The following is a 27,864-nucleotide window of genomic DNA, read 5'->3' on the forward strand; positions in this document are numbered from 1 at the left end:
CTAACGTGCGATGTGAGTGGGTGAAGAGTGCAACAGAAGAAATAAGAAGAGAGCGGAGAGAAGAGAAACAGGTTCCTACTGGTCTGCAGATTCAGGAGACACATAAATAAACAATAACCCTTTACATCCTTCAGATGTGCAGCTTCCAAATACACATATGCAATACAGCGACATTTAGTGGTGAACTTTAGTACTACTTCCATCACCACACAAGTACAATAAGCACAGATTTTTGCAAAGGGTGTATGGAACTGTAACACCCGTGGTAGGACACCACAGCCCCTATTGATTCTTGATTCATTTTGTAATTCACATTAAAAAGTAGCCCAGCATATATCAATATATTCCATATAGCCTTATAATTATCAGTTTGATCTTTAGGTTTTTAAACAAAGCCAATTTATTCAACAAAGTGAAAAGGCAAAGTAGAATAACCGAATGAGAGGGTAATGTTTCATGTTGGCTCAACTGTAGTGGTGTACTTTAAAAAACCTAAATGATGTGCAAAACACATAAAATTCCCTAGTAAGCTAGAAACTGTGTTTTTTTCAGATTGATCGAATTAGAGACAATGGTGACTAAAGCCATAAGTTGTCATTGACCTAATTTGTACGAAGAAATGCCACGTCACATCATCTGAGGACATTCATGCACTTAGATAACTGCAAGTCAAACTATTGGTGTAGTATTTGTACTGTATATGCCGTGTATTTATATACTCTTTACCTGAATGGCCAGGCAATAATTAATCATTTCATGCTCTTTGGTCAGGGCCAATGTTGCAATACAAAAATCCAAAGACAAATCTTATCCATCTATACTACAGGCTTATTTCATCACCAGTGCTCGATTTCAGTTAGGAATTGCAGAGGAGCAGAAGGAAAAGTACATAATGCAGCTTCATTAAAAGTAAAAAATAAGTTACGCAACTCTACTCCACTGAATAGGTGGCGTACAAACAACATATCAAAAGCATACACTAAAAAAACTGCAAATTCATCACCTATACTTGAGGAATTACTGACTATATGAGGCCTAAAACTTAGCTTTTAATATCTCAATTTTTCACAAACCAAAGGACAACCAAAAACTGATAAATGTGACAATATTTCCCATGCAGTTATGCGGGTGATGGACAATGGGACCTATATGAGTTGGACGGGGGTGTTGGTGTAGGGAAAAAGTACACTCTGCACTGGCGGTCCCTACCCTGAAATAAGTGCACGGGACAAAAACAATAAACACCAAGTGTCACTCTAAGTATCCCAACACACAAAGAAAAAACTAAACCGTGTACAAACTGTGAACTATACACAGTACTGAACAAACAATAACCTAAATAACGTAAAGGCGGCTCCCCCGAACATCCTACCTATTGGCACCTAAGTCTGGGTGTACACCTGGGACCTACCGTGGAGGTTTTACCCCTACATGCTGATTGGGCATGTCTTCCTTTTGCACTGGGCTGCTTGAACAGCTGCTACCTAGATGAGTATATCTAAATCTCATACTAGCTGTATATGTTTAATATTGTCTTTTTCCCAGGATGTATTTGTCTGCCCTTGACCAACATCTAGGTTATAATGTGCCATTATTTATGCCAATAGGGCTTGGGGATCTTACAAAATCTGTGTGAATAAGTATGCTGTTGCAGATTTCTTCTTTTTGCTTTGTGGTGGCCTTAGGGCATATACTACCTATATGTACTCTTTACATCTTGTAGTGCCGCACTGAAATAGTAGTTATCTGTGGCTTCTACCTATTTTGTGGTGCAATATTAATATTTGTCTATATCCCTAATGGAATTAGGGATATACCCTGATGAACCCATATATAATAGACGGGGGAAACGCGTAGGAACATTAATATTTTAATATTTAGGTTATTGTTTGATCAGTACTGTACATAGTTCACAGTATGTACACGGTTTAGTTTTTTCTTTGTGTGTTGGGATACTTAGAGTGACACTTGGTGTTTATTGCTTTTGTCCCGTGCATTTATTTCAGGGTAGGGACCGCCACCGTGGTTGGGGCCACCCTGTTAAGGAGGTGATCACCCCAAAAGGCAGGGACAGGTTATTTACATCTAGTGCAGAGTGCACTTTTTCCCTCTCCCCCCCCCCCAGTGTCCATCTCATATAGGTCCCATTGTCCATCACCCGCATAACTGCATGGGAAACATTGTCACATTTATCAGTTTTTTTGTCGTCCTTTGTTTTGTGAAAAATTTTAATGAGATATTAAAAGCTAAGTTTTAGGCCTCATATAGTCAGTAATTCCTCTTGTATGGTTTAAATTGTCTTGACTACAGGGCTACCTTATTGGTGGTTAGCAGAAGACCCATTTACCAAATCTGCATTGTTTGTACTAAATTCATCACCTATCATAAAACAAGTTATATATTTTGAGTAAAATCGGCAATAGGCTATGTTCACACAACATTGTTTTTAAGTAAAGAATGGACGCTGATTGCAATGGAATCAGTGTCCATTCTTTACTGCGGGGGTGGCATTCCATTGAAGTCAATGCAATGCCGTATGCTGTATGCACATAGTTATTTTAATATAATATACATGCCTATTATTTCTGTATGTTGTCCATCGAGTCCGGAAATAATAGCCGTTCACACAATGTAAAGTTGGCCAGTGGCTGTACTTTACATTGAAGTCAATGGCTTATTGGTTTGCAAAATTGACAAAGAGGTATCGGCTGCAGGAACTCCTGAATGCAGCCCGGCGGCTTGCAGTTTAACAGCGTCCATTGCTATGCAGCGGACGCTGTTAAACGTTGTGCGAACATAGCCTAAAGGAGCAAGTAAAAGCTTGAAAAAAGGTGTGGAAAATCACGAATGATAAATTTTACCAAAAGGATCAAAATTTTACCAGGTTAAATGGGGAATTTATAAAGCAAGTACCTCTGGCTTCATTTTCTAACCTCAAAATTTTACACAGACCCCACTTTTCACAAAAAAATTCGACTTTTTAAAAAAAAAAAAAATTTGGTGCCTTTGCCAAAGGGGTAGGGCTTAGCATTACACCAGATTTACTATTTTTCATCATAGAGAGCTAGCGTAAATTGTAGCTACTATCTGTACTAGTTCATAGCTTGCGTAGATTTCCAAAGACTGGTGCACAGGCACCTGACGCTCTGCCTAAAACATTGAGCAGGTAGTATAGGTAGTGAAATTTAGCTTAAAGGGGTACACTGGGCAAGGACCTTTTTTGATAAGGTAAGTACCCTTTATTATTTTTAAACAACCCATCCCAAGCATACAGTATATGAAAAAAAAAGTCCATGCTGTAGTACCCCTTTAAGACATCCATGTGAAAGGTCAGTCCTACTAGTCCTTCCCCCAGTATTACCTCATACTGTTCTATGTTCCTTTAAAAGGAAGAACCATGGGTGCACTCTTGTCCTCAGGTTGTGTGTGTTGTTACAACTCGTCTCTATTGACATCAATGGAACTGAGTTGTAAAATTACATGTAACTTGACCACATTTTAGTAATATTATGGAATATCATGAAAATATACTTGATATATGGAACTCATTGTCTTTGATGAGGTTAATTTAAGGCTAAGTTCACTCTTGGTTTAATAGTGTCCATTGCATAGCAACGGACGTTGTTAAACTGCCGGTCGCCGGGCTGCATTCAGGACGTTCCTGCAGCTAATACCTCTGTATTGGCTGCAGGAACGTCCTTTTTTTTTTTACTATTGATCTTCGGGCACCGTCGGGTGTGGCCGAAAATCAATTAGCCATTCACTTCAATGTAATTTGTGGCTTCCACCGCAGATTACATTGTCTGAACAGCTATTATTTCCAGATGCTGTTCTTATAGGCAGGTACATTATTTTAACCCCCCGTTCTAAAGAATGGGTGTTAACATAACGATGTGTAAACACAGCGGCACGGCGTTGCATTGACTTCAGTAGATGTCAGAGCAAAGAAGGTGGATTTTAACATGCTTGATCCTTTGTTGCTGTGACAGATAAGTTTGTCAGAGAAGTATGGCAGCGGCTTATTTCCCTTATTCCATTAACAATATAGGCATGCAGAGTTTTTATTTGTATAGTGAAGTTGTTGCATGTTGAACAAACACTTGACTGACAGCTGTCTAATGTGTATGGGCACCTTTTACCCTGAAGAACTGATTGTCATCTGAGCTTCTCTTTACCCTCCTGGTGGCTTTGACCAAAAACATTTATTTTATCCTCATAACCCCGTGGAGCCAGTAATCTAATATCAGTCAGGGACATAAAATCACAAGTGACACTTCCTTTCCCCTGGATACTCTGAACCTGTGAGACCTCTTGCATTCAGCTGTATTACAGCTCCATAGAAGCCTCAACTTTATCAGCTGTAATGCACAACCCAAAGATGTCTGTGGACCCCTACTGTACCTCAATGTCATGTAAAAATCTACAAGTACCATGAAGTTTAGGGTAGGTAACAACCTTGCCTATATTTACTGCCGCACCATGGCATTCTCTGGGCCGCAGCCATTGCTCTCATAGATTTTAATTACAGATTTGGATGGTACCGCACAAAAAGAGGAGACTTCACTTCTTTGTCAAGTCTTCCATCTCACATCAAATTTGGTCGGGGGAGGGGACAATTTTCTTTTTTTTTTTTAAGTGACACTGCCCTGATTTGAGCATCAAAAACCATGTGGTTAATAGCTGTGTCAACATATCCTTACCAGGAGTGGGGGCTGGTGGTCCACTGTAGGATATTGCGGTTTATTTCTAGGGTTGGAAGACAGCATGGCATTACATTTACACTAGATAAAAAAAATTATAAGGATATTTACATGCATTTTAGATACTTTGTATCCCTGTATGTGTCGCTCACAATAAACTGGCCTTTATCTTGAATGATAAATCAGTCACTCAGCAAATGTTTCCTCTGTATCCATCCCGCTACATATCTCCTGAATAGCAATGGGGATTGCCTTGTTACATTTCCATGTCAGTGACATTTTCATAGTTCCAGAGCGGAATACAAAGTATATAAGATGGCCTGCCATTAAATAGGCGACTGTGTTTGCAGGGTGTTGCCTAGCAACCTATTGAAAGCCACATTGTCATCAGTGATATAGGGTTATATATATATATATATATATATATATATATATATATATATATATATATATATATATATATAAAAAATATAACATGAAGCTACATGTCATACACTTGTGTCTGAAAATCTGTGTTTTATGCCAAATAATTTGCCCTTGGGCTCAGTCAGTAACTCCACCGTGGCTCCGTTCTTCTGGCTCACTATAGGCTTTTATGTATGCTAATCTATGTTAATTACCCAGTCATGCATTGGATTTAATGAGTACAACCTCTTTTATCCATTGCAAAGTATTAGGCTTTTGGTGCAGTGCAGTTTTATGCTGACTAGTTTATAATCTGTTGTTTAGGAGATGTCACATTGCCATGGCAGACACATGTGGCACCTCTGGAGAGCAGGACTTTTTCCTACAGGTCACATAGAAAGCCTGCAGCATAGATGCCTTAGAGCGGTGGGAATAATGTGTGCAGACACTGATAACCTGTTAGAGTCACTGGGGGAGGTTCTCCCATGGATTAGAGGTATAGCATACTCTCTCGTTCACTAACACGCGTACAGATCCCTCTGCAGAAGGGGCAGGCGTCCTGCTTCATGCTATTGCTGCTATTAGTCCCCCCCCCCTCCCTGCTGCCCACATTTATCCATCACAGCGCAAGGAGAATGGACTGATTTCCCTGAAGGACGCAGGGGAGACCACAGAACATGTGAGAGAGAAATCATTTGCATGAACCCCTTCCTGGCTGGCACAGATCTGCCCTGGCATATAAAGGTTGATCCTCCTATTGTTTGGGTATGTTTTAGTATCTGTGTGTAAGGCAGCGATTGTGTATCAGTCTTTATTGTCAGAACTATCCTGATCAGCTGTTTCACCCCCCTTCGTTCTTGGTCAATGTATCGATCACATGTCTAATATCAGTATTCATGGTGAGCAGCCACAAATGAACAGGTCCTGTACGCAAACCGGAAATGTCATCTATCGTGTTATGTGTAATCGAACATTTCATCAGACTCGTCTTCAATGACATACCCATGATCCTCGCTAGATGAAATAAACGTGCATCATGCCACTGACATGTTTTCTTCTTTTGCGCAGGAATGATGGAGTCTCCCAGTGTAGACAAAGATTTGCTAGAAGGATGCACGTCTCCATTCGAGCTGAAATCAACCCCAAGCAAGAAGATGTGGGTCAAACTGAGAGCTCTGTGAGTACCCAGCGTATAAAGGGTTAAGGGACTTCCCTCCCCACATGCGCAGACCACCCATAGGAATCCCATCTTTGCTGAGAAACGGTGATTTCCATCTTGTCTGCAAAACAAAAGCGTTCTGCACACACCACCAATCACGTAACACAATTGTTTCATCCAGACGTGTTCGGGGTGCACTGACATGTCGTGTTTCAGCAGTGTGCTGCATGGAGCACAATTATTTTCCTATGCATTTCGGGAAGATAAGTGAACACAGCAATGGCAGTGCATTAATGTTAACATTGCCATGGCAACCTCCAGTGTAAGATTCTGATTAACCCCTTGATCAAGACCTGCACCATTGTCTTTGCAGATAAAGCTCTGTTTATGATGTGCTATTATGTGCACTGCGTTTTTTCCCGGTGTCAGATGCTATTGTTTAGCATTCGTGTAATTGCTGATAATATGTTACTATGTAAATGTATTAGCTGGTGATGTGACTACTTCATGGATTGTTATTGGCACCTATAGAGGTACAAACTGTAATCATGAAATCTTGGTGTCTTATTAATATAGGGATTTGTGCTGTATTGTGATGCATTGGAACTATTTCCGCAATAACAAAGCGTAAGAGTGAAATGAAATTATATCTCAAATTCTTCCGCATTGTGGCTTTTGTTCGTGTTATGAATACTGCATGTCATCGCAATCCTTTACCTATAGTATGTGCATATACCACACAGTATAAGACTGGAAAAAGAGAGTTCACATAAACTTAGGGGAAAGCTCAGAAAGGCAACGACAAGTGCTTCCCGGGCCACTAAGGATTGCAATGATAAGGTCCAGCAATCTGCACTATGGTCCTAGCACAAACTGTCTACTAGAATCCATTTTGAATGATAAACATAGGTAGTGTCTTATAGCATTTACTCTTTACTGCTTCTTTTTTTCCTCCTTTGGAAAATCTTCTTAATCTATATTGGTAAAGTGGTGGTGGAGGTATTGGTGGGGTATTGTTTTTACTTCACAAGATGGAACCTTTCACAAGTGCTTTGTACTAAAGACTCTTTGCTCTTCTTCATGAGCATATGGACCATTGGAGATACAGTACTGGGGTGTGCAACCGCTCTCTAACTTCTCCTAAGAACTAATTTAAGTGAAAATATTATTTCATTTTCAGATTGATTTTTTTTTTGTACATAAGCCTATTTTAGCTTTCACGAAAATTCAGAGAGGGTTGACAGATCATCAGAAGAGAACTGTTTGACAGAATAAGAACAATCCGGCATCAGGAAGCTTATATTATGGTGTCTATACAGTTCTACCCAAAGGGTAGAAAAAGGGTATTCCACTCAAAAATAATTTTTGATATGTTGCTGCCCATGGGGATAACTGATTGCCTGTGTGACCTGTCACTCCTGAAACAAGTTCCTCTCGGACATAGAGATGGGACTGTCTTAATGGAGCACCGGAGCACGATGGTGGCCTCCTTACTCTCCAGGGACAGATGATATTGGTGCACTGCTTGCACATATTGTTCTGAAAGGAAAAATCTGCAGCCATACTGGCAATCTGCACTCATACCAGCACCACAGCAACCTTATTATGGCCTCCCTCCTCTCCATAGAGAACATATGAACATTTAGCTGCATGGATGATTCATAGCTGTTCAGCCAGTTAAGAAAAGTATGGCCAGTAATAGCCATAATAGTCTATATATATATATATATATATATATATATATATATATATATATATATATATATATGTTAACATGTTTGAATAAGAGCAATTGGAAAAACATGCTGTATGTCACAATCAGGAGACATACTTTGACTGTAGTGTGGTTAAAGGGGGCAATTGACAGGGGTCTACCAACATGCTACATGGCTACATGCTACTGATTTTACTAATGGCTGAATGCAAATGTACATCATAGCACAAGCTATGGTGGTTATATAGACACTGCAGTTTTCCTGCTTGGGCTCTAGATATAACTCTTGCTTCTGCATTGTATACAAGCAATGTTATGCAGTAGTATTTGGACATTATATGTTGGTTTTATTAAGCACTAGTGATAGTAGACAATATAGCTTTATTAGTTGGGTATGTCAATTGTAACATTACAGTAATTGTAACTTTACACCGATCTGACCTTATGTTATCAGCACATGATTAGTAAAGATTAATAAGTAAGATGATGTTCATAGATGAATGTACAGTATGTAAACTTGTCATGCTCATTGGGCATGAGAGAGTGAGGTTCACCTATTGACCTGTGTTTGTTAAGCAACCATGGACTCCTGAGTACAGCAATTATCTGCGTGAACCCGTCTTTCACCGGGTCCACATGGAATGACCTTTGGCAGAAATGTTTGTGATTGACAACAGCATTGATTCTGACAAATAGTTTGCATCTCACCATGGTATAGTACACTAAAACTGATTTGGGTCTGCCTGTAAGCAGAAATATTGACACTAGCTAGACATATGTTTCATACCTTGGTGGCTTCCTTCAGTACATTTATGTGGTGCATTTTCCATTTTATTGAATGCCATATTCATTCTCTAGGGAACTAAAAACAGTCAGACCCAAAGGTTGAGGCATAAGTCCCTTTTTACCAAATGAAGATGACATGAAACCTGACAAACAACCTGATAACTGCTCTTTGGCATACATAACCTTCTTTTTTTAAAGTAGGTAGTCACATTTTACCACTTTTGTCTCTTTAAACTTAATCTTAATAGCAGACTGCTAGTGACCTATGATAGTGACCTATACATTTCATTTGCGAGAGAAAAGTTATTGTTCCAATGAGCTTGTTTTGGGGAAATCTGTGTAGTACCTAATATAATCGAGTTCCTACAAAATTGTCACACTACCGACACTACTCAGCTGTATATCCCCTGTATGTGTCACTGAATAGTGGATCATTGACAGATTTGTATTTAAAGGGGATTTCTAATGATGAAGCCTATTTTTGTCGTCTTCATTGCTCCACGTCCTGTATAGTGTACATCCTAGAATAGAATTTCTGTTCCTGCTGTAGACTCCTGCTTCTATAGGGCAGGGTCCTGTGGACAGAGTAAGGGTGGGTTCACACTGAGGAATCCTGCAGATTTGGACACTCGCCCCTGCTTGCGACCGTGTGCATCTCTGCCTGTGCCAAAGACTTCCTTCTATGCACAGATGGATTCCGCTGTCTGACGAAAGAATTGACATGTCAATTCTTTTGGCGGACTGCAAAATTCACTCGGCCATAGAATGGAGTCTATGGGCGGAAATGCGCACAGGGTTGAGTGATTGATTCCGTGGGAACTTCTTCGCACGGATTCCTCAGTATGAACCCACCCTTATAGTCAAAAGGTGTAGTGAGAGGGAGATAGAGTGGGCCTAATTACTGGCTAGAGTGTCCAGCAGGAACAAGAAGTCCATTACAGGATGTTCACTAGACAAGAAATTGGGCAATGGGACAACAGAGAAGACAGTCTACATCAGAAGCAGAAGGAAAGACTATAAAATAAACTTTAGACTAGTTTTTATTACTGGTATACTGGTAGGATTAAGAAATGGCTAAGAAACAAATTGCTGTAACAGAGCGAGTCATGGGATGAGGAATTCATATAAGAAATGGCAATCATTATTTCTAATGTGGGATTTTAAATATCGTTTTGACCACAAATCCCCTGCATGATTGATGATTTTGGTTGTTGATTTCTCTGTACTGCATTATATGAAAGGGTTAGCGCCTGCATTAATACTCTATTATAATTATATCCCTGCGCATTAGTCAGCAAAACTGCCTATTGCAATTCACTCTTAATTCATCCACAGAACAGATAAAAGGCAAAACTCTCACTGCAGAAAAATGTATTGCAAGACCTAGCACTAGATGGTTTATCATGGAACCAATTACTTTTACTGCAAGGCTGCTATTACTGCTTCCACTTCAATATCACAGGCTTGTCCTTAAGAACACAGAGGGACATTCCATAAATATTTGTTTTTCCCCTGATCCTTGTATTACCACTTAAGGTGAATCCATTACCAATATACAATGGAGGCAGGAATCAGTAGCTAATACCACTTCTATAGGTTCCCTAGAATTCCATCAGTGGTGACACTAGACTCTGAGAAATTGATAGACTGGATATTGGTTTAGACCACAAAGTGTTTACCTTTAATGTTTTTAGACTGAGACTAGAATAAAGCTTTGCAAATTATATTATTTGGAAAATCAATAGAATAAAAATTCACTTACGTAGCAACTTTTACTTCACTTTTCCTTATTCTTTGCAGGGGAAGAAATATGTGAGATGAATTGTACAAGAAAATTGGCAAAAATTTCATTTACAACTCGTGTTTTGAAAGTGCATGTTTTTTTAGGTCTTGGTGGAATTTTTTTGATTTTTTTTTTTTTTAGCTTGCAGCATAATGCAGTTTTGTTGAAGTTTTCCTATAATTATTATAATAGGCATCATAAACACCATGCCAATGATATGATCAATGGTGTTTGCATTTAAAAATTAGATCTTCCACAGAAGTACATACGGTAACTGTATTATCGATCCATACAGCATCCGAGGTGTACAGAGCCATAATATACCCATGGAAGTTAGCCCTTGCTGAATATATATATATATATATATATATATATATATATATGTATATATATATATATATATATATATATATATATATATATATATATAGTTCTTTTTGTACAAAATTTACATGGGATGTTTTATACATTTTCCCTAGAAGCATGGCTCTAGGGGAGAACTACCCAGCAATATGGTGGCATATGTGGTTAATATGGATTTATAGTGTGGACTGTGTGCCAACAAACAAACAGCCTCCTTCACATCTGCAGTATTCATACCTATAGTCAGTTTGTCTTGACATTTCTAGTAGCCTTTTCTAGTTGTTTGGACTCTAAAAACACAATGGTCTAATGTTTGCTGGTAATGAATTGGAGAATTTGAGGAAAATATAATAGGAAAATGGAAGCCGGTCTACATAAAGTAGCCTATAGCCAGAGAACAACATGAAAAACACCTGTAGCCCAGCTTGTGGTTCTGATCACATAGCACCTATTTCTTATAGCGTCCCATATTCCGTTAAGGGGGACATTTTTTAAGTCCGGTGGTTTTTGCACCGGCCTAAAAATGTCCGCACAGAACTGAGGTTCACTGAGGCGCAATGCCTCTACATATATTTCCTGTGCGCTAAGAGCTGGTGTAGATTTTCTTAACATTTTTTTTGCACTGGAAAAATGTTTAATGCGGCCCACGCAGAGGCTGCAACCCCTCTGTATGCCGCCAACCCCCCCTTATGCCCTCCCCGCCCCTCTGGAGCAATCAGTGCAGAGAGCCCACTTGCGCATAAATTATTTGCAAAACAGGCGTTTGAACATAGATTTATACACAAATGGGTCCTCTACGCCAGAAAATGGCCGGTGTGCCAGATAACAAATGTCCGTCTAAATGTCTACTTAAAGTGCAGAAGCTTTATATCCAACCTGCTACCCATACAGCAATCTGACTATCATTAGCTTACTGCATTGGCTGAGTGCATAGCAACAGATTGATCTCTTTGTTGTCAGTTTCCCAGTTTTATGCTCATTTAGTTTTTTAATAATTATTTCAATGCCCATTGGATCTTCCAGCTTATATTTTGCATTTTTATATTCTGCCATTCCTTTTTTAATTCTAATTATTCATTCAGCTCAGCATCTTCATGTTCTACACGGCACGCTCGCCAAATGTTCGAGCCATGATAAAGGAACTGATTGCTTACAGCATTGCTAACATGCAGAAGTATATTGCTATACTATATCTGTAACACAGATCAGATACCACTATATATATATTCTTACATGTTAAATAACATAAATGACATAAGGGCTCATGAACACAGTAAATTCATGTGCATGTACAGCCTTTATCAAGGCAATTGAAATAGCCTACCATATAATAAGCAGCTGTCAGTACTCTGTCTGCCAACATAGGTTTTCTCAGCAAGAATAACCCAATACTATTATACACATTAGAGCATATGGAGAAAAAAACATATTTTTTTGCCACTCTGGATGCATATAAAGAATTTATATGAACCCACAGCAAATGGATCTTGAACATAAACTGATAATAGCATTTTCAATTAAGCCAAATGCTGATTTGTATCTTATCCATATCTACTATACGCATCTTATTATATCTGCAGCAATAGAGATGAGTGACCCTCGAGTACGCTGGGGTTCGCCCGAGTCTGAATGCTCTGCATTTGTTTATCTGTGGCTTAAGAATTTGGATGCAGCCCTAAGGCTGTCTGGAAAACATGGATACAGTCATAGGCCACAATCACACAATGCCTCTTTTTGGCCGTTTGACAGTCATTTATTTATGGCCGTAATTTTGAGCACAAATACATTTCAAAGCAACATGCGTTATTCCACAAATAATGGCCATTGTTTAGAAATAACGGCCTTTATTTAGGCACAAAATAACAGCGTGCAAACAAACATCAGTCAAATGTGGTTGTGGTTATAGGCTGTGTCCATGTTTTCCAGGACTTCCTAGTGGTGCTTCTTCAGTCACCGGTAATCAAATGCAGAGCATTTTTTATGTTCAGAAGAACCAGAGCGTGCTTGAGCTTCACTCATCTCTATACGGCAACCATAGCTAGATGTGCATGCTCTCTATTTTTGTATATCAGTTTAAGTTTAACTCCCTCCCACCCCTGCACAGTAACTTAATGTCGCTGCAGCCTATGCCCGATGCTGCAGCGACAGTAATTTGTGATGCAGGATGACCCAGACACAGAAGCTGCGCCTGTGTTATTCCCTGCGGGTCCTGGCTATCAGTGGTAGCCCAGGACCTGGCGCAACTCTCAGCGAAGCTGCGCTCCTGTGCTGAGAGTTAACCCTAAAGATCCTGCGGTCAGCCCGACCGGAGCATCTATAGGGTTTCAGACAGAGAATTCTCCCTCTACAGAGGGAGAATTCTTTCTCCGGTAACCATAGGGGCTCTGCGAAGTGATCGTAGAGCCCCGATGGTAGCCATGGAGGCTGCTGCTGTTACAAGATTCTAAAAGCAGCAGGGGACAGAGGAGAGGGGGCAGAGCTATGGATATCAGCTGATGTCTAAAAATGACCTGGGCATTGATGCATTAATGACCCATGGTCTTGAAAAGGTTAATGTTCACACACAGTATTTTTGCTTAGTATTTTGCAACCAAAACCAGGAGTGGCCATTGTTTTGAAATAATAGACATTCTTTGTCGTTAAATGGCAGCGATCCACTAAATTTCAACAGTGTGTGAACATAGCCTTTCTGTGTTTTCAATCCACTCCTGGTTTTGGTTGCAAAATACCGACTGAAATACAGAACAAAAATACTGTGTGAACTAGCCTTATGGGTTTTTTTTACGCATTTTTTTAGGTGAAAATACGGCCGTATTTTTTTAATTCTCATTATTTACAGTAAAATCAAATCAAATTACAGTAACAGTAAGGTTGGGTCCACACTGCAAGAAACACATAGAGAAATGTGTTGCGTTGTTTTTGAGCACCAAACAATGGCACTCAATTTAAAACTAACGTGGGTAACATAATATACATTGTAAAGGGTCTTTCTAGCGTATGCAGACAATTGACCATTTTCCTAAAAAACTGATGTTTTGCAAGTATGTAATTTACTTGCAAAAAATAAAATGTTCAATGTGTACAGCAGTGATGTTTTTTCCCCACTGATGTTCTCTTCATGCCTGAAACAGTGTCTTTGTGCCACTCTAAAATACAGGGTTAGCGGAAATAAACGTTCTCAGAGGGTGGTTCTAGAGGGTGTCATGCCAAATTATAATAAAATCAGGCAACAGACACCTCAGATCATGCACTTTTTTTTTTTTTTTGTAAATGAAAAATTTTCGGACAAAAAAGTCCTATGCTGTCCTTCAGATCCAACACTGATGCAGATCTGCTATGGTATACCTTATCCTTTCAGAAGCCCCATAACCAGAAGTCATATGGATGAGATTGGGCGAGTGAGGAGGCCATGCTATTGGGAAATTATGGTTGATTACCTGTGCATCTGTGAAAGCCTCAATTTATGAAAACAAAATACTGGTACTACTACAGTGTCACCTACCAACAACTTTTTGTTTTATTTATTTTTAAATGGGAAGCACTTAATCTGAAAAGCCCCGTTGTCTGATTTGGAAAAGCAAATTCCCTCCAGAGCTTCCTGAGTTAGCGAAAGTTAATTTAGCATCCTGTATATCAGCGTAGACATGGAGCGCTGGAAAGAGGGCCGGCAGAGCATGCACAGTGCAAACGTAATATATCCCACCCACATCTGCAAAGAGTTTGTATGTTCTCTCCGTGTAAGTGTGAGTTTCCTCCAGGTACTCCTGTTTCCTCCCACACCCAAAACATACAGATAGGTGAGTTTAGACTGTGAGCCACAATGGGGACAGGGACTAAAATTAACAAACTTCGAAATCAGTTGGCACTATACAAATAAAGAGCATTAAAGCATTATTATTACTTTCTCACTGAGCAGTCTTTATGATTACAGTGCTCAGATAGTAAAATGCTTCTGACAAGTGTCGTTGGGTTGTAGATCTTTAATACAGCTGCTCAGATTTTATTCATGAAAATTCTATGAAAGTTTATTTATGGGTGCTTACTAGAGATGAGCGAACCTGGAGCATGCTCGAGTCGATCCGAACCAGAACTTTTGGCATTTGACTAGCGGTGGCTGCTGAAGTTGGATAAAGCCCTAAGGCTATGTGGAAATCATGGATATAGTCATTGGCTGTATCCATGTTTTCCAGACAACCTTAGAGCTTTATCCAAGTTCAGCAGCCCCAGCTAATCAAATACCGAACGTTCGGGTTTGGATCGACTCGAACTCGAACCCGGTTTGCTCATCTCTAGTGCTTACCCTTTTCAACATTTTCTTAAAATTCTCTGGCATCACTGCTAAATGTGACCATATGGTCAATTAAACAGACCACTGATTTTGCCACTTGAACCATATGTTAAATTACAGGAATGATCCATTTGTGACTAGCCTTGGCATCCAGATGAGTGTTTAATGAACTTAGAACTGACCAATGTGATTATACCCTCATTAATAGCCCATAGTGGATTCTTACTAATAATTTAGTGAACATGTTTCTACTGAGAGTATATAGGGGAAGTAGCCTTCAGAGCACACTCTATAGCACCAAAGTAGAAATTAATTACAGTAGTAAAATTTGCAGACAAGTTTGTTTTTGTTTAGAATTCCATCTGGTCAGATATCGAAGGGTGTGTTTACATAGACAGATTGATCTGACAGATTATTGAAGCCAAAGCCATGGACAGACTATAAACAGAGAACAGGTCACAAAGCGATGGGCAGGAGATTGTTGCTATCATTATTGGTTTGAAAGGTTATGTTCAAAGACAAGAATACGGCCAATAATCACTTGTAATAGGCCCTAACTGTGGAAAATATTGGATCTGGAACAGAATAAAAATGTTTCCGTTCCAAAACAGTATGCAGAGATTATAATGATAGAACAGTCCAGAAATGGCACAGTTGGATATACAGTTGCATATAAAGAATCTCCAGTTCATGAAACAATGTTCCTATAATTTTTTATCAATTTGATAAAAATGACAAAAATGGAGCCATTCAATATTATGTTCTATTAGTTTTATGTGGGTAAGTATAAAAACATGTCTCATCACACAGGAGCTAACAATGTTTAACAGTATTTCAATACTGAGACAACTTACCCTCCCCTCTCCACCACCCATACCACCATGAATATTTGATGTTAGGAGCTGTAGGCTAATGAATATCTGACAGAAGGAAGAAAGAAGCTATTTATTTCAAAATAACCCATGCAAACAAAGCTGTAGGCTGCTCTAGGGTGGGCTGTATGGAACATGACGGCTCAAGGCAACATAAAGGATCAGGAACATTAATATATGTATAACATAGAGTGTAAGAGAGGGGAGAATAAGAGGAAGGTAAGAAGAGAAGGAGGACTTAGAAAAATGTAAAAAGTTGGGGATCAAGGTGTAGGTCAAAAATATATGCAGATTCAGTGCAAAACATGTTATACATGCTATAAGTGTCAAATTGCGGGGACCCCCATAATCTTAAAAATGGGTCTCTGAGACTTTGTTATGAATAAGATAGTGAGGTTATTGTCTATGAAGCTACTAAAATAGCAAAGTACAACACTTGGTTAGCTTTGGTAGCTCCCATAGGAAAAAAAAGGAAGTGGCGGCTAGCCCCATTTATAACAAAGACTCAGGACCGCACTCTCTAGAGCATGGAGGGGTTCTCAGTCAGCAGTAGAACCTCAGGTGATCGAACACATATACCTTATCCTGTGGAATATACCTTTAATTCGCCACATGATTCAATATAACCTAAATGTGTGTCACATGATGACTAGCTTCATAAAGGGAAGCAGATACTAGTTATCAGTACTTTGTCTGTATATGCTATTTGGGTCTATATGTAGCTTCTATATGTAGAAGCTTCTAAAGGGCCTCCTTGCCTGTCAATCACTGCCACAGAGCACAATGACAGGCAGAGGACACCGCCCAGATGACTAGTCACGGCTCTCTCACTGAACCAAGCACCTGGCTAAGGATTATTTTGCAAAGAAATAAAGCCACAGAACATGCAACCCCCGGTATGGTAGGAGATGTGCTAGCATAGCAACATCTCTGCAGCATCCCTGGGAGCTCAATCGGCAAAAATGTGCTGATTGGTTCCATTTTTTTTTTTAAAAGAACACATTACATTGTATCCTCTGTTTTGCTGTATACAATATCACAGTTGACTTCACTTTTGTATAAAGCAGTCATGTTAGATACAACCTGCACTTAATCCGAAGCAGCACGATAGCACACAATACTCTCAGATAGTGGCGTTAAAGCTGGTCACTGCAGTTTAGGCTAGGAATTAGAGGTGCTCCAACACCCCCCATAACCAGGCCCCTATTGACAATGGGCATATTAATTTTGGGATGATCAAGATACTGTTTACATTAGGAGCCAGTTGGACCACTTTAAAGCCAGATTCATTTTTTTATGCTTTAGCCTGTGTGTCAGTGGAGTATAAAAAGCTCAGTGCCAATATCAACTCTCTAAGCCCATTGTCTGCCATCTGTTGAGAGGTGACTTAACAATACAGTACAAGAAACATTTGGTTGTGTTTCACACATATTATGTTTTTCCATTTGACTATGCAGATAAATGGAGGATAAGAGTTTAAGATTCTCTAAGGCTATGTTCCCACAATGTTTTCTCTTCTCCGTTTATAATTTTTTTGATTCCAAACTGACGTCTGTTATTTTGAGGATTGGCCGCCCATCAGTGCAATAACTGCTGTTAGTACATAACTCTAGTTTTGGTGGACTAATTGGCCTTTGGCTGTGTCTTCAATTGGAAAGTCCATTGAATTTAATAGTAAAAATGGAGAAAGAACGGTGACAAAAGAAAAACTGTGTAAACAACAAAAAATAACATCCGCTGTTGTTTGCAAAAGACGTCCGAAAATAATTGACATGATCATTATTTTGATGTTTGCGCAGATAATGTCCGACATTTTATACACTGTGGGGGAGATTTATCAAACATGGTGTAAAGTGAAACTGGCTCAGTTGCCCCTAGCAACCAATCAGATTCCACCTTTCATTCCTCACAGACTCTTTGGAAAATGAAAGATGGAATCTGATTGGTTTCTAGGTGCAACTGAGCTAGTTTCACTTTACACCATGTTTGATAAATCTCCCCCTGTGTGCTTTAGACTTTCGTCATTCCATTGACAAATTGTCAATCTCGGCAATAAATAGATGTCTTTTTAACCCCTAGGCGACCTAGGACGTACCTGGAAGTCTGTCCCCAGACGACCCTGGACGTACCGGTACGTCCTGAGCTATGAAGCGCGCTCCGGAGCGGAGCGCGCTTCATAGCAGGTGGGGGCCGGCTGCAACCAGCAGCCGGGTCCTCACCGGTAATGACAGGCTGCAGCGATCGTGCTGCCGCGTGTCATTAACCCCCTAAACGCCGCAATCACTGCACGGCCGCAGCGTTTAAGTGTAAGTGACAGGGGGAGTCCCTTGTCACTTACCGATCGGGACCCCCACGGTCCTGATCGGTAAAACGGATCGCCGGAGGTCTCTCACCTGCCTCGGTGCGGTCCGATCAGCGATCTGCTGCACTAAGCCTGCACAGGCAGGCTCAATGAGCAGATCGCCGATAAAACTGATCAATGTTATGCCTGTGGCATAGCAATGATCAGTGTCTAAAATAAAAGTAGTGTATGTAGAAGTCCCCCAAAGGGACTTAAAATGTATAAAAAAAAAAAAAAAAAAAACACCAACACACTACCCCAAAACCCCCTCCCCCAATAAAAGTTTAAATCACCCCCATTTCCCATTATATAAATAAAACATATAAAAATAAATAAATAAATAAACATCTAATATACCGTAGCATGCGTAATTGTCTGATCTATTAAACTATAGCAAGTGTCATTGCGAATGGCGAATGGCGTACACGAAAAGAGGGAAAAGAGTGCGCGGATTACCGATTTTATGTTACATTATATATAAAAAAATAATAATAAAAAGTGATCAAAACATCCGATCTTCACAAATATGGTATTATTAAAAACTAGAGATCATGGCGGAAAAAATGACACCCCATACAGCCCTGTAGGTGAAAAACTAAAACCGTTATAAGCGTCACAATAGGCCCATTTTATTAATATTTAATTGCCAAAAAAAAAGGATTTCATAAAAAAAAAAAATATAACATTAGAAAATCTGTGTAAACCTGCATATGGTTGTGTTCGGACTGACCTATAGAGTAATAGTATAATGTCGCTTTTACCATATAGTGCATTACGTAGACACAGGAACCGACCAAACGTTACCATATTGCATTCTTTTTTACGATTTCACCTATTTATATCTTCATAAATAATATATTTGGAATTCCATCATACATGTTATGGTAAAATGAATGACGCCATTACAAAGTACAACTATTCCTGTAACAAATAAGCCCTTACATGGCCTTGTAGATAGAAAACTGAAAGTGCTAGAGCTCTTAGAAGGGGAGGAGGGAAAAACGAAAGCGCAAAGATCAAAATTTGCGTGGTCCACTGGGTCATTTTGGGCCTAGTCCTCAAAGGGTTAAATAGAAAAAGTGGACGCCTTTTCTCTTTTTTTTGACATTGTGCGAACATGGCCTAAGGCTGTCAAAATGAGACATTTATTTAAAAAACAAACAAAAACAACAACAACAGTGATTTGTTGAACCTTCTCATGTACCTTTTATTTCTTTACTTGAGGACACAAAGAAATTGTAAGTCCTGATAACATTCAGTTAATAATGATAGTCCAAGCTACCAAATTATTGTTGTGGTCTGTGTCATTTTTTCCGCAGCTGCAGCTGTAGCAGCATGGATGTTCAAGGACAGAGGGGTTAAGGAGTAATGTGTTGTATTATGTCTGCTAGATTCCATTTTTCAAGTACACAGATGTTCTGGTTGTCGGATTCCACCAGCTTCAAAAACCTGAGCCCAAATTGACTGTTAGGGATATTGATGATCAAATGAAAGTCTATAGAATCACATTGCTTTTTGAAGAGGGGGATCCTACAGAGCCTACAGGGGTTCTCTTTCATGTTTCTTAAATATTGCACAAAGCAGACAGCTCCAGTCTACCTAGGCAGAGTAGTGGCATTTCAATCTATCTGGGAAGAGGCAAGTGAGGCTAACAAAGACCAAGTGAACAGGTTTATTTTTAGTAATAATAAATCTCTATATTATACATGACTAACGTTAGGAACAAAAAGTGGGAAGGATTGGAAGTGGAAGCAAATGAATTCGCAATACAAGGAGCAGGCCTACACCAGTGAGAATGGATGTGTCGCAGTAATAAAAGCAACTTTGGCAATTTTGCATGTATTCTTGTGTCTGCAGGAATAAATCAAAGAGCTGAGTTACTTCCCTTCACTGGTATTTATAATAGGTGCTTCGGCATCATTTTTCTAGAAAGAGCTAAAAGAAATTTTAAGGACTTTGTGAGTTTTGGCTTGAAAGGAATGTGTCATCAGAAAATGAACTACTGTATAAGTCAAGTTTATACTGTATGTTAAGTTTTTTGAAAGAATTTTTGGTGATGCTTTGCTGCACAGCACCCAGGGGAATTAAATGCCGAGGGTCTGGGTTTGGAGAACATTGCCATACCTGAACAGCTCAACAGGTCCACTCACCACTACTTATCACCTGTCCACAGCATACGTGATATAGGCATCCCATTGGTGGAGGTCCAGCTGCTGAGACCATAGCCCAACCGGTGTGTGTTATCAGTTTAGCTAGATTGTGTTTGTCTTTATTAGTGATTTGGATAACTATCAGACTATATTATATTAGTAATCAATTCAGGAATCCAGGCGATTACCTTTTCTTGGAGTATGCTTGTTTAATTTTTAAAATGATGCTTCTTATTGTACATAAACTTAAAAGATCATTCAGGATTCAGGACAGGAGACACAAGGGAAGGATATAGAGCTGGCAGACTGTAGCTCCACAGAGAGTAGAAAAACAGAAGACTTCATGGTATATGTTAATCTACTGCTTCTCAACAAAATTTACTATGAAGAGTTTAAGAACTAAAATGAAGATGTTTGTATACATTTTGAATGTATTTTAACCCCTTAAAGACCGGGCTAATTTTCGTTTTCGTTTTTTCCTCCTTGTGTATATAAGGCACTTGCATTTTTATACTAACGAACCCACATGGTCCCTTATTTTTTGCGTCACTAATTGTACTTTGCAATTAATTTTTGCATAAAATATGCTGCGAAACCAGAAAAAATTATAGGCGCGGTGAAATTGAAGAAAAAACTAAATTTTTTTTCTTTGGGGGGGGGGGGGGGGGGGGGGGGGGGGGGGCGCTTCGTTTTTACGCCATGTGTCATATGGAAAAACTGAAATGTTTTTTATGTTCCTCAAGTCGGTACGATGATGACGAAAATGATATGCAACTTGTATAACTTTTATATTAATTGATGGCTCGTAGAAAAATAAAACCTTTTACAGAAAATAAATGTTCCTTAAAATTGCTCTATTCCCATGCTTATAGCGCTTTTATCCTTCGGTCTATGGGGCTGTGTGAGGTATCATTTTTTGCGTCATGATCTGTACTTTCTATTGGTACATTGATTGTGACTTTTTGATTGTTTTTATTACAATTTTTCTGGATTTGATGCGACCAAAAATGCACATTTTTTTGCGCTTACGCCGTTTACCGTGCGAGATCAGGAATGTGATTAATTAATAGTTCGGGCGATTACGCACGCAGTGATACCAAACATGTTTGTTTATTTATTTATTTATTTATTTTTATTTATAAAATGGGAAAAGGGGGGTGAATCAAACTTTTATTAGGGGAGGGGGCTTTTTTATTAATAAAAACACTTAATTCTTTTTTTACATACAGTAATTAGAAGCCCTCAGGGGGACTTCTATATACACAGCACTGATCTCCCATTGAGATCAATGCTGTGTATATAACAGAGCACCGATCCATCAGATCGGTGCTCTATTATAATGGTCCACTTTCCATCCACATCATTTAAGTTAGTCCCTAACTTAAAGCGAATGTACTATCAGGTACCTTCGCTTTAAGTGTAGCATATCAATAGAACAGCACTGGTGCGGGGAAGCTGGTGCGGTCCTTTTGTTGAACCATGGCCCGATCCCTCCACACGGCGCTGGTCTATTGCTGCAGCACCAACTGGAGCTGAAGCACTGGAGGCGGGCTGGCCCACCCCTAGTGGCAGGAAACTCCCACCCCTCTGTGACGCGGGTTTATATTTAATGGAGCATGAACTGCGGTTCAAAAAAAGGACAGTGACCCTGGCTTTCCTGCACCGGCAATGTTCTATTAATATGCTACACTCAAAGTGAATGTACCTAGTGGCCCACACCACTAATATAACATCAGGGAAGAAGCCCAACAGTCCAGAAACTAAGCTGTTTGGCTCTAGGCCATACCACCATACAATGGCTGCCACACAGGACCACAACCAAGAAAAAGGGCCACAAAAACTCTCCTTTTCATGTGCTCCCACCCTGCAAACTGAGAAAAAATAAGTATTAAGCCCCAAGTCATTTCCTGCTAGTTAAAAAACACCTTGGTGAATTGGGTTAAAGCTGGAACCATACAAAAAAATAAAGATATATATCGTGGGAAGTGCAATGAACATAGTGACTACCTGTTTATATTTGGGCCATTATTGTGAGTAGAACCTGCTGCAGTGGGCCATGTCATACTTTATGTATGCCCATGTATATCTATGGCGTACTTCTTTAACATTGTGTGAACCTAGCCTTAGCTAGTACCTCCAGTGGCAGCTGTTTTTTAGCTTTTGACCTTTTTTACCTACCAGTATGTATGAAACGTTGACTGAGAGATTCACTTCTAGAAGCAATTTATATGTGTCTCCTATATGTATCTCCCTCCATGGGTTGATGTATTCTCATCCACAGATTGTAAGCATTAAAGTTCCACTTAAAAGCTTCTGATGAAATCTTTTTTTCCATTGTGATTATCCTAATCTACTTGTTGTCTCTGTCAGCATTTTATTAATGAGGGTAACATATATTCATTAACGTAATAATGTGAACTCCTCAGGGAAGAGATCTGTTGGGGATATGGAGCTTTTAATCATGGCATTATAACCTCATGTTGATGTAATGTGATGCTGGCTTTATACTGAAATTTATAAAAGCTGGATTTTATTAAGGGCTTTTATAGGGCATGTCGACTGCATTATTATCAGAGTTGATTCATTTATTTCTTGTCATTAATTTGGCTATTTGTACTATGAAGCTAATATTCCTATGATAACAGAAATTTCCCATTACTGTCTGGCCGCTAACAGAAATAACCTATTATGATGTGGTCAGAAGAACTTCTTGCTAACATCCTTAGGGAGCTTGTTCAATATTGGAATTGGGAAACGATGACACGAATGACAGCGGCTTCGGATAGCAGATAAAGACTGCGAAAATGACTTTTTTCGGCTCGCTTGCACTATTTCATGAAGATCATATGGAAATGAAACTCTCAATCATGCAAATTGTAGAACTTGAGTGCTCTTGTTTTCACCTTGTTTTGGAACCAGAGTTCAGAACTGTTTTACGTGTCATCTTCATTTTCTTAAATGGAGATTAAACTTACAAGATAAGGCCTGTTTTACATAAGTATATCAGTAAAGATCTGTAATATGAATCGGGTATATACATGCATTACAGCTGAGATTATTGCTTTAGTATTGCATGCAGATTTTTGTATAGTAAATAGGCTGTCTTCTAAACAGGAAACTAACCTACACTTTGAAGAATGGTTTAATTCAGATACATTACCGAGGACATAGTGGGACTGAAATCTGAAAAATAGCACATACTGCATTTTTTAAAAACATGCATGTGAATAACACCATAAGCCAACATTAGTTCTGTATTATGGTCCTCAAAAATAGTGGTAATAAGGATGCAAAAACTTACTTTTGTATATTTTGGATATTTTCTGCTTTGCATGAAGTTTTCTCATACTACTGCTATTATTTAAGGGGAACCTGTCATCATTTTCATGCTGCCCGAACCACAAGTTATCATGGTACTCCTGCCCTGCTGGCCTTGAGTCATAAATCTCTTTCTATACTCAAACAGAAAGAGATTTGTGATGGCTATTGGGGCAGGAAGAAGCCACTGATGACTTGTGAGTTAGGCAGCATGAAAAACATAATAGTTTCCCTTTAGGACAACCATGGAAGTTAGATCAGTAAGTCTTCAGATCCTGACCTCAAAATCTGGTTAGGATGTTTTCTTTTAGAAAAGTTTTGGTGATTTTTTTTTTTTTTAAAGGACAACTCCCACGAAAAATTTTTGGCTTATTTAACACACATTACAAAGTTATATAACTTTGTAATGTGGTTAAATGCCCGGTCTGGCCCCCTTCCCCCACTTTCCGACCCCCGACCCCCCCCCCCCCGGAAGTCAAAGAATGTATACATTACCTATTACGATCGTCACGGTCCTCTTCTCCCGGGTGGCATCTGGTGACGACGACGTCAGAGCCGGGGGTCCAGGTCTTCTTCCTCCTCTGCGTCTTCATTGAAAGTGAATGGGAGAGAAAAGGCTGCTGGTGCACATGCGCACCAGCAGCCTTTTCATTGGCTGGAGCGCATCACATGGCTTCCAGCTTGCTCAGCCCTGATTGGCTGAGCTTGCTGGAAGCCATGTGATGCGCTCCAGCCAATGAAAAAGCTGCCGGTGCGCAAGCGCACTGGCAGCCTTTTCTCTCCCATGGACCCGGAAGTAAGAGGCATCGCTGGACTGCGGACGCAGGTGACAGTGAGGCGGACGGCGGGCGAATGCAGTGGCGATCGTCACCGGAGGGATGTGAGTATGGTGTCTGTGTTTTTTTTTTTTTTGGGGGGGGGGGGGGTCCCGCCGGGGTTGTTCTTTAAGTGAACATGTTTAAAGGGTACCTATCATTTAAATAAACTTGTATTGGTCAGAATCCCGGTGATGAGACCCCTGCCAATCATTAGAATAAAGAGGCAGACGCGCACAGCAGCACACACTCTGCCTTTTCATCTTCGTCTGACAGGTAAATTAGCAGTCAATGGAATTATAATGGAACTTCCGGTAATCGCTGTACCAGAAGTTCCATAGGCTTCCATTATAATGTCGCGTCTGCCCCTTTATTCTAACATTCGTAAAAACAAAGACCTAATACATAGGGATTTTGAAATCCTGACAATGGCCCAGATTCCTCGATCTGTCTCATTTGCCAATAATAACCAGTCACAGGTCAGGTTTCCTATGTTAAGCTCTGATAAAATAATGAAAATTAGCACTATTGGCTCTAATATTGTGACATAAGACTGTGGACTGATTGCCATAGACAAATTCATGTATCTCAGTGAACGTTGTGCACACACTACCTAAAGCGATTATTTGGCAGTCATACATAAATAGCAAAGATAGCCATTTATGTCAAAACATCATTCAAACACATGCAAGGTCAGGTCACAGTCAGGTGCTCTAATGGATTGTACTGTACTTTTCTTTGCAATGCAAATAAGCAATAATAATGATATACATTACTGTTATGTGCCAACCATTCTGAATAATCTATCACTTAGGTAATTTTCTAGCATAGCAACTTATGTTATGTCTTCAGGGAAACTCTCCTAATTAGTGATGAGCGAATACTGTTCGATCAAATAGATATTCGATCGAATAATAAGGTGTTTGATAGTATCGAATATTATCGAATAGTTCGCCGAATATTCGATAAATATTCGATGAGCGTAGTACGTGTGTTCATCCAGTGCTACGTGCTGCTACGTCATACATAAATACACAGGGTGGTACAAGCAGGCTGCTGTTCTACTATAAGGCACTCTGTACACCAAGTGCTACGTGCTATATAATATAGCCGTCCATATAACCAGGTAATTCACCTGTATAACATCGACTTGTGACTTTTTTACCAGCGATTCTGGGGTGTCAGATGCTACTCCTGCTGTCCCAGTTGCATTCCAGTGGTGTTGGCATCATTTCCTGAGGTGTCATTGTGGACTTGGTGACCTCCTAGTGGTCGAATAGATGTTATTCAATAAACGAATACTTGTTCCCATAGACTTTAATAGGTTTGAATATTCGACTATTGGGGAGATATTCGAACGAATATCGAATATTCAAATATTGGGGAGATATTCAAACGAATATCCGAATATTTCAGAATTCGCTCATCACTACTCCTAATATATATGCCTAACGTTCCAGTAGACTTCTACTAGCCAAATATGTACACTTTATAAAGACAGCCCTTTGTCACATGGTTAGTGGGGTCAGTATGTCAGTGTACCTTTTATAGTCTACCTATATTGAAAAATGGAACTTATTTCAGGCAGGGCCGGGACAAGGAGTTTTGGTGCTCTAAGCAGAGAAGGCAAATGGCGCCCCCCCCTCCCCCATCAGAATCGGTGCTCCCCACACAGTATAATTTACTGAACGTGCCCCCACTGTATTAAGATCCCCAATACATACGGTAGTTCTCTTTTAATACTCCTACCACCATACAGTGATTACATATTACATGAATACTGCTCTGAACAAAACAGGAAGATATTACCAATGATGCCATTACATAATACCGCCACACCATGACCCCTATCACTACAAGCCTATAACAGAGTGCAGTTATATCCATTCTCTTCACTGCACTCTTGTGGCAGCGTTTTACCTGCGGTCACAAGAGGCCGCTCTTCCCATCACATAACAGTGCACCCACACACCCCTGACCCTGCAGAACATCACATAACAGTGCACTCACACACCCCTGACCCTGCAGAACATTGCATACAGTGCACCTGCACAACCCTGACCTGCAGAACATCACACCCACACACCCCTGACCTGCAGAACATCGCACCCAGGCACTCTTGACCTGCAGAACATCGCACCCACGCACCCCTGATCTGCAGAACATTGCACCCATGCACCCCTGACCTGAAAAACATCGCACCCACACACACCTGACCTGCAGAACATCACACCAACACACCCCTGACCTGCAGAACATAACACCCACACACCCCTGACCTGCAGAACAGAGCCGTCAGTGTGGCTTACCTCCTGCTGAACCAGGGAAACCAGCTGCCTCATAGAAAGCCTAGCAGAGGAAGATAGCTCCTCCCACACTGGTCACATGGCCATGACGTCATCAAAGGTCCTTTACACCTCCCTCCGGACACTCCATTCTAGTTTCTACCATGATCCTGCTGTGGGTGAGGGGATTTCTACACTGTCTGCCCAGGAGGGGGAGAGAGTGGGAGGACATGAGGGTGCTGGTGGTATGTGAGCAGGAAGGGGGAGAGAGTGGGAGGACATGAGGGTGCTGGTGGTATGTGAGCAGGAAGGGGGAGAGAGTGGGAGGACATGAGGGTGCTGGTGGTATGTGAGCAGGGAGGGGGAAAGAGTGGGAGGACATGAGGGTGCTGGTAGTATGTGGGCAGGGAGGGGGAGAGAGTGGGAGGACATGAGGGTGCTGGTAGTATGTGGGCAGGGAGGGGCAGCGCTCCGAGGCCACCAGGAGTACAGTAGCCTGTAGTAATTTTATCTTTTTTTTTTAAATTGCGCCCCTTGTAACTCACCACTAGATGGTGCCCTAGGCCATCGCCTGCCCTGGCCTACCCTTTGTCCCGGCCCTGATTTCAGGACATCAATATGACATTTTTTTTTTACTGAGCGCTGTATATTTTTTAGCACCACTAACCTGCTGGTATCCCACTATAGAGCTCTTGAATCCAATGGCGTCTGTCTTGTAAAAATTGTGTTACTGAACATAGAATATGCTAAATAGCTTCTTTGGTGCACTTAGGGATAGGCCAACGGGACAAGCTATGCTAGGGCTCAGGCGAGGTAATGAATATAGATGAGGTTCGGTCCTAAAGCAGCTGCCGGGTGGCTGTTGGGATTCACTAAAAGGCCTTG

General features: G+C 40.3%; 1 protein-coding gene across 4 annotated transcripts in view; it reads left to right on the forward strand.

The window, feature by feature from the left end:
• Positions 1 to 27,864, forward strand: part of PDE1B (phosphodiesterase 1B) — a 227,503-nt gene that overhangs the window by 16,913 nt on the left and 182,726 nt on the right. For 3 of the 4 annotated variants that reach the window (XM_069970258.1, XM_069970255.1, XM_069970254.1), the window contains exon 2: positions 6,174 to 6,282. In XM_069970258.1, the coding sequence (XP_069826359.1) occupies positions 6,176 to 6,282 (107 nt within the window). In that variant the 5' untranslated portion in view covers positions 6,174 to 6,175. Of the gene's footprint in view, positions 1 to 5,831; positions 5,871 to 6,173; positions 6,283 to 27,864 lie in introns of those variants that run through there. The other variant, XM_069970257.1, reaches the window with a different exon arrangement.

Source organism: Dendropsophus ebraccatus, chromosome 5 (assembly GCF_027789765.1).
Source record: "Dendropsophus ebraccatus isolate aDenEbr1 chromosome 5, aDenEbr1.pat, whole genome shotgun sequence".
Taxonomy (NCBI): Eukaryota; Metazoa; Chordata; class Amphibia; order Anura; family Hylidae; genus Dendropsophus; species Dendropsophus ebraccatus.